At 47.0% G+C, this 8,495-nt stretch overlaps 1 protein-coding gene across 1 annotated transcript in view; it reads left to right on the forward strand.

Annotated features, from left to right (window-relative positions):
• FBN2 (fibrillin 2) overlaps nt 1-8,495 on the forward strand; it is a 247,395-nt gene that overhangs the window by 184,173 nt on the left and 54,727 nt on the right. Inside the window, exons 26-33 of the mRNA XM_012807203.1 lie at nt 237-242; nt 417-430; nt 3,156-3,186; nt 4,103-4,233; nt 5,414-5,539; nt 7,518-7,643; nt 8,052-8,174; nt 8,328-8,453. Of these exons, the coding sequence (XP_012662657.1) occupies nt 237-242; nt 417-430; nt 3,156-3,186; nt 4,103-4,233; nt 5,414-5,539; nt 7,518-7,643; nt 8,052-8,174; nt 8,328-8,453 (683 nt within the window). The remainder of the gene's footprint in view (nt 1-236; nt 243-416; nt 431-3,155; nt 3,187-4,102; nt 4,234-5,413; nt 5,540-7,517; nt 7,644-8,051; nt 8,175-8,327; nt 8,454-8,495) is intronic.

Here is an 8,495-nt window from a genome sequence, read left to right on the forward strand (position 1 = left end):
TTGATGAGTGTACGCTCAAAGATTTTAAAGTTTGTAATAGAGAAATCATGACCTCTTTTTTTTCACCTGTGGACAAAAGTCTTAATTAGGCTTCAGTCACCATCCATATCCATAACCATTCTTGAGTGTGAAAACATACGAAATTTCAAATTTTTCTATGAGACAATGTAACAGATTATTCCAAACACTTGAATTGCACATCCGAGCTCTCCCTCTCAGAACCCTCTGGATTCAAGTTGTCTGTAGAATGTCCCCTCGTCTCCCACCTTCCCACCTGCTCCTTCTCACCATCTCCGTGGGAATGTCTCTCCTGTCCCTGTGGTCTCTGAAGTCCTGCCATCTGACCCTCTGCTCCGCCCCATGCCTGGCCCAGCGCCTCATCCCCTGGCCGCAGCTTCCCGGCTCTGGCTGCCGAGCTGTGCTGGGGCGGGTCTGAGGAGAGCTGCCTGGGTCTCCGCTCACCTCCAGCCCTGGCAGCCGCTGGGCACGCTGGCGTTCCCTCCGCCCATCACTTCCTGAGTTTCTCATCTCCCCATCTGTCTCCAGGCTTCTTCACTGGGAATAATATGATCAGCAGTCCTCTTCTTGCACTGCCTCCTCCCTAGTAGTAAAATCCCCTTTTTTAAATTAAATCATACTGTGTACAATTATGGGGTACAAGGTGCTGCTTTGATACACAATGTGGAATGCCTAAATCACACTGATTAACATAACCATCCTCTCACTTACTTATCTGTTGTGGTAAGACATTTATACTATATTCTTAGTAGTTCTGAAAGGTACCATTGCATTGTGACGTGAAACTATAAAAATACTAGAAGAGCGTGCAGGGAAAACACTTGAAGAAATTGGTGTGGGAGAATATTTTATGAAGAGGACCCCCTTGGCACATTGAGCCAGCACCAAAAATATATTCCTGGGATCTGATCAAGCTAAAATCGCCTTTCCTTGTGCGGCCTGTCTGTCCTCCAGCCAGAGACGGAGGCATGATGTCCTCCTCCCTCTCTGTTAACCCCTCCACTTGCTTTCTGCTCCCCCACCCTGCTCCACGTTCTGTCTGGGCGGACCAGCTCCCCTCTCTCCCGCATCTCTGCCTCTTCCCTCAGTCCTTCCCCTGCAACACAAGTTCAAGGTGTTTCCCCGGCCCGGCTTTTCTCTCACGCACCCCTCCTGTTTTCCTACCGCTGCCTCTCACCCACCTTTCAGCCAGACGCTGTGTTACAATTTTGACTTTGTCCTCCCTGGTTGGGGTGCACACTCTCCTGGACCTCGCTGCTGGGCAGACCCCTCCGTCCAGTCTTCTTTTCTCTCGGTTTCCAGGGCACTTCCTGTCGGGATCATCCTTCTTTGCCTATGATGTTCCCTCCCTTGGCTTCAGGGATTCTTCCTGCCTCTCCTCCCTAGGGTGTTTGCCCAAGTCCTCTGTCCTCTCTGCCTCCCCGAGTTTCCTCCTGCATCACGACTGCAGGGTGGCATCAGCCACCCTCTGCCCCTCACTTTCCCCACATTTCTGGCTTCCATCCTGACAACTTCTCTTTGTCCCAGCTCCCCACCCCTGCGACCCCCACTGACTTTCCCCTACTAGGGATTACTTGCCTGTCTTGTTGGGAGTATAATTTTGCTCAGCATTGAAACCTCCAATTTAACTTTGACATCTTCCCTCTCCTGGAAAGGACAAGTGAAAAGATCACTCAAATTCTTCTGTCAAAACGACTATTTCAGGGACTTTTGGTATTTCTTCTGGACACAGGTGCAAGTTAAACTCTTTGGGAATTACACTCTGAGGCAGAGATGAGCATGCAGCAAGCTTATTAGGGATTTCTCTTGGGATTGACCGCTGAGAAGGGAAGGGAAGGGGCAGAAGTTGGGCTGTGGCTTCGTCCCATGGAAGCCCTCAGCCCGTGCCATGGGGGCTGTGTTGAGTCATGAGCCTGCATGACCAATCATGAGATACAGCTCCCCAGGGAAGCAGAGAAGAGGTCCCGTTAGGACTGTCGACCTCTGAGGGCTCTGCCAGAAACGCTCTCAACAGCTGGAGGAGAGAAGAGCGGAAGTAAGTCCCTCCTCCCCAAAGGGAGACCTGGGTGTCATCACAGTATCCGTTACATCTCAGACACCTCTAAGACCTTCCATCCTATTAGGTTTCCACAGTCAAATCCTTCATTGTCACAACCCCCGGGTTTATCATCCTCAAACAGGGCTTAGACTGTGTGACTTCCCAGAAAACAACCTCCAGTGACTCAAGAAATCTGAGACCTGGACAGGGAAGCCCGGGGTGATTCCAGTTCTCACCCCACCTCCTCATTTTCAGTGTGAAAAGAGCCAAGTCACTTAACACTCTCTTTAGCTGCATAAGAAAGAGACCTGTGGACGGCCCTGCATGGTGTGGGATATAACGTGAAGTCCCATGGGAAACTGCTGGCTTCCGTTCTTCACTGCGTGGAAGGCCGGCATCCTCCCTCCCATTCTGGGCCCCCCAGTGATCCCAGCCACCTGCACTCCCAGCCCATGATCAGCCCGCGGGTCCAGCCACCCCATACTCCTCCACTTGCTGCTGTCTGCAGGGCGTCACCTATCTGCACCCACACTTTATCTCTTGCCCCTCTCTCTGTTATTCTGTGTCTTTAAAGGTAGCATTTCAGCACAGCCTTAAAGGACCAGTTCAAAAGCCACCGCTCCCAAAATACCAGCTCTTAGCAGAGAATCACTAACAATACAGTCACTACTTTCTCTGAGACATGCTTGGTTCTTGCACCTAACAAATATTCATCTGCTTAATACGATCAGGTGGGCTCTGCTACACAGAAGAAAACGGGGCACAGAGAAATTAAATAATTTTCTAAAGGCCCTACATGCAATAGACGGGAGACTGAGACTGTACTTAGGTGTCTGGTCCCAAGGTCCGCACTCTGCACTGTGACGCTCACACCACATCACACTAGACAAAAATTGTCCTTGCTGCACCAAAGGACTTACTTGACATCCTCACACGGCTCCTACCACCCGTTCCTAGATGCTGATGAATAGAAACCAAGAGAATTAGCTACTTCGTTGAATCAATGAATTCCATTAATGTGTTTGTTTTAAAAAAAGCGCTTACTTTTTTTCTGTATGTCCTGTCATTGGAGAAATAAAGACTATAAGCTGGGAGAAAGCAGAACTCGAGGCCCTCCAGAGAACATGCACAGATGATGCCCTAAATCCTAGAATAGAAAACACCCAAATTAAATTCATCACAATAAAGAGACAGTGGCAGAAACATTGTCCCTACTCTGATACATTTTTAAATGTAAAACTTTTAATGTCTAAACTAAAAACTTTTTGTGGCTAATGTTTTCTTAAACATTTCATATCTAATAGATACAGCTTCTCTCTTGAGAAATCGTTATTGAAAAATCTCAGTTTAGGGCAGGGGAGATTTCTCAGAGAGTCCTTTTTTGAGAATGTAGATGCTGCTATGGAAGGTTCTTCTTTTTCAAAACGTATAAAAAGTGACAAACACACAGACATCGTTTTTATTTTTTTTTAAATGCTAGATGAGTCAGCTCTGCCCATAGACAGTGACACAAACCCCAAGCGGGCCTCCTCCCGGCCCTGCTGTGCGGGTGCTCTCTGGGTGGAAGTCAGTCTGCTGTGTCTGCTGTGGGGACTGTCCCTCTGGGTTGTGCTCAGAGGTGGGTCCCTGTCTTCACACGCTCCCAGCTGGAGTGGGCCTGGGCTGTGCAGCAGGACCACGGTGCCTGAGTCACACGGGGGCCTTCACTCAGCCACTCACTGGCCGGCTGCCTCACTCAGCCCATCCCACAGTTACTGAGTCCTTCTTTCTGTTCACTTCCAAGCTACAAAGAGAAATTCGCAACTCAGAATTCTTAAAGGCAAAAAGGCGCGCCCTGCCCGTTGGCAGTGGCAGTTTTGGCAGTTGACAAAAGGAATGCCCCGCAGCCCTGTCCCCTCTCTGTGATCTCCTGACAATAGATCCTCACACCTTTCCCCACTGATTTGGGGAAAAATCAGCGTTTCACACGTGGGGCCCCTTCACGTGGAAGGCCAAGGCCATCTCACTCTATTTTTTTTTTTTTATCTCTTTTAAACTATGGAAATTAGACATTGACGAGTGCAGGATTTCCCCTGACCTCTGTGGCAGCGGGATCTGTGTCAACACGCCGGGCAGCTTCGAGTGTGAGTGCTTCGAAGGCTACGAAAGCGGCTTCATGATGATGAAGAACTGCATGGGTAAGCGCCCTCGGCTCTCCCCGGCCAGGCAGGAGGCCGGCCAGCACAGACCCATTCCCGCACCCGAACTCAGCACAGGGTTGTGAACAGCGTGCTTGGCCAGAATCTGTGGTGACAGGGGAAGAGATGTACATGCCAGGTGGGAAGTCTGCTCCTGGTAGCTCTCAGGAAGCCCCGACCTCTGGATCCCTTAAGGGGGATGAGATCCTAAGACCACTGCCTGTTTATCCACAGAATCCAAAATCTGGGCTCATAGCTAATGACTTAGAAGGGATTCACTCAAAAATTTATGGCATTAGGGCTAGCATGGAGATTCATGCCTGGAATCTCAACAATTTGGGATCTTTTGAGGACAGGAGTTCGAGACCAGCCTCGGCAACACAGTGAGACCCCCATCTCTACAAAAACCAAAATGAACCAATAAGAATGCATGGCGTTGTCTGGTGGCCCCCAAGTTTGTATTCAGTCATGCTAGTCCTATGTTATTGTCCTTATCTGTGTGCTGGTACAACCCATTTTGGTTTTCCCAGCCTTTCAGCTGGGACTTTATTTTTCAGTGACTTATAGGACTTACGTCCTAGGTTGTAGTAGGTTATGAGTCTAAGATTCTTCTTTCACTTTGATTAGAGACACAGACACCAGAATGACTGACAAGAACATGTGATACCTTGAGTCTAGGATAGTAAGAAGCAAATATTGTTTACTTTTACTTTTTTGTGAGCGTGCTCACTTCATGCAAGTAAATTTCTTGATCGTTTACTTTAGTGTGTGTCATAATTTTATTTTATTTTATTTTATTTTTATTAAATCATAGCTGTGTACATTAATGCAGTCATGGGGTACAGTGTGCTGGTTTTATATATGATTTGAAATATTTTCACCAAACTAATTAACATAGCCTTCATGGCATTTTCTTAGTTACTGTGTTAAGACATTTATATTCTACATTTAGAAAGTTTCACTTGTACCCTTGTAAGCTGCACCATAAATGCTCATCATCCTTAATCATCGTTTTGCTGGTAGTAGAAAATGGGAGGAGAGCGTTATGCCATCCGCTGTGAAGCTCATCTCTGGAATTCGAGTCCACACTTATCTCAGATAACATTCTTTCTCCCGTGCTGTATGCGTGAATACTTCTTCCTCAGAGTTCTTTAATGGATCTCACGTTTTTACCTTTCAGACATTGACGAATGTGAACGTAACCCTCTCCTTTGTAGGGGTGGCACCTGCGTGAACACTGAGGGCAGCTTTCAGTGTGACTGCCCACTGGGACACGAGCTGTCACCATCACGTGAGGACTGTGTGGGTGAGTCTGTCCCCTGAGCACAGCTGGTAAAGATCAGAGCTCAATTATGACAAACCAGTTGTTTGGGGGCACATGAAATCTAGCTTCTTAAAGCTGGAAATTCAGATTACCTACGTCCGGATGCAGGCTGTGGAGGATGCTTTCGTGACACACTCAAATGATCTGGTGTTATCCTGGTTGACTTCTTTTCCCTTATAAGCCCCTGGGACTGGCTCCAGTGTGAGGGACCCTATGAAAGGCCACATACTTCCATTCCCCCCAGCAGGATGTCCCTGTGCCTCGGGCATCCTCCACCCAACCTCCTCCCCATCCACTCAGGCACAGTCCACTCAGGGGTCTGCTCTCGCGTGTGTGAACTCCCTTAAGCCTCATTTCTCATAGAAGCACCAGCCTCTGCACTGGCCCTGAGCTCAGCAAAGAGATGCAAGACGGCTAATGGCTGGTCTGAGAGCCTTTCAGCCTGGTGCTCTCCCCAGTCCAGGGCGACCTCTGTGCTTACCCTGTTCTAGCATACTGGCTTTAAAACTTTGATGTAGCCAGGAAGCATTTTCTTCACAAGAACTCTTTCTTGAAACCATAAGCAAATAAAACAGCTTAAAATAGAGCAGATCACACAGCATGTTTTAAAAAAATAATTCAAGTATACTTTCCCAGGTATGTGTGTGTATGTGTGTGTATGGACACGCGGGGTGTCCATAAAGTTTGCGTGCAGTTTAAAATGGTCCAACATTTTATACTTGGTGACTAATGTAAACTGCACACGAATTTTATGGACACTCTGTATCTATTTGAAAGCCAAATGCATTGCTCTGTCAGGGTGTGGGGTGAATCTTAAGGCACAGACTAAACAGACATTTAAAAAAGATGAATGAGGAGGTTTTAGATGTTTTTTATTTCATTTTAATAGAGGTACAGAAAGCTTTTCCACACCGATGATTAGAGAATGTTTATTCATGGTCAAGCGTAGTGAGGTACAGGGGTTCAGACGTCTGTTTCTCAGTCTGGTTTATTTTGTCACTTTGTTCTCATGGATCTTCTAGCTGAGAAAAATGTACTGCTCTAAGGTGTAATGCTCGAGGTAAATGTGTATTTTGTGCATTGTAGAATATGTGTTTCTGTACAGTGTAAAATCTGCATTTAGTGATCATGAGTGTCAGTCCACACCCTCTAGTCACCTCGGTCATTCTGAAAATTGCAGTTTCTTGTTGTATCTGACAAAATCATCGTCGCTTTTACCTGATCCTGTGTGGCTAGTAGCTCGTGTAAGGAAGTTTATTTTCTCTTGCTGCTGCTTGTCATTGCGTTATGGGTCCTAGCTTGTTCCATAGATCCTGGCTTGGATTTTTTTTCAAGGCGTCCACCCATCTTATTAGAGTTAGTCTATTTTAAAACAGGAAAGGCCATCTGTAGATCCCCCTGTTCAGGCTCACTGAACACAGTATGATGAAAACAAATAAACAAGCCAGGGCCCTGTTGTCAGAACTCTGCTCTGTGAAGAGGAGCTGCCTTCTCTCAGGATGGTCCAGTGGTCCAGGCAGCTCTTGGCCAGGCCAGTAAGGCCAGCTGAGCATGCCAGTGTCGATTCACATATTACCTAGCAGGAGACTTCGTTCCTGGCATGTGCCCAATGTGTGGGCTACCATGATAGCCCCTACCGGTCCTAGGTGGCTATATCAATTCCATTTGAGTTAAATAACACTAGAAATTTCTTAGTCGTGGTATCCACATTTCCAACACTCAGCACCACATGCTGTGTGGACAGAACAGATAGATAGATACCGTTTCCATCATTGTTCAAAGTTCTGTTGTTGATAGAAATAATAGAAATTCCAGCATTTTCTTTGAACACTACAAATTGGTTTCCTTCCCCGTGAAGTAGACAAATCCCTCTGAAGACTGTGGCCCCAGGGTAGCGTGTTCTTGATGGTTTTAGGGTTTGGTTGTTGCATAAAGCCTTAATTCTGTGTATCGTTTATAGATATCAACGAGTGCTCCCTGAGCGACAATCTGTGCAGAAATGGGAAGTGTGTGAACATGATTGGAACCTACCAGTGCTCTTGCAATCCGGGATACCAGGCCACGCCAGACCGCCAGGGCTGTACAGGTGAGGGAGCCCAGGCAGGTCTGACCTCTGCCTGTCTCAAGTCCGTCTGGGAAAACTTCTGGCCCTAAGTATGTAAAGAAGCCCATGTGTGTCCTTTGCCCCCCGAATGAATTTGAGAATGGTGCTGATCTCAGATGGTTGGTTGGTTTTTCAGAGTACTCACTGGTCTTTCTGTAGAAATTGCTCTCAATTTTATAGTTAATCTCGTCATGAGTCCTTTCATCTTATAGCCCTGGAATTAAATGTAGAATCCCATCTAAAAAACAGGAGGAAAGACTATTGTGTAGCACTAAATCAGCACCCAAGCCATAAAGCAGTTCCTGTTTAAAGACAAGCAAAATACTTTATCTTTTGCTTTTGAGGAAGGAGGCCTCACATATAACGTGGTTTGCAACATTGTTTTCATAGATATCGACGAATGTATGATAATGAACGGAGGCTGCGACACCCAGTGCTCTAACTCGGAAGGGAGCTACGAGTGCAGCTGCAGTGAGGGTTACGCCCTGATGCCGGACGGGAGGTCGTGTGCAGGTAGAGAAGGAAGGAGGCGGACTCTGGGCCTCGTGTAGATTTTATCCATCAAATGTGGCTCCAGATACCCCTGATGGGACCTGGATGGGCAAAACTTTGGAGATTGACAAAAGCCATCCTTATTCTCATTTGATGTTCATTTTGTGTCACCAGATATTGATGAATGTGAAAACAATCCTGATATCTGCGATGGCGGCCAGTGTACCAACATCCCGGGAGAGTACCGCTGTCTCTGTTACGATGGCTTCATGGCGTCCATGGACATGAAAACCTGCATTGGTGGGTACTGTGTGGAAAGGGTAAGCGTGTATTCACACACAG

Source organism: Otolemur garnettii, unplaced genomic scaffold (genome assembly GCF_000181295.1).
Source record: "Otolemur garnettii isolate 467f Iridium unplaced genomic scaffold, OtoGar3 scaffold00003, whole genome shotgun sequence".
Classification (NCBI taxonomy): Eukaryota; Metazoa; Chordata; class Mammalia; order Primates; family Galagidae; genus Otolemur; species Otolemur garnettii.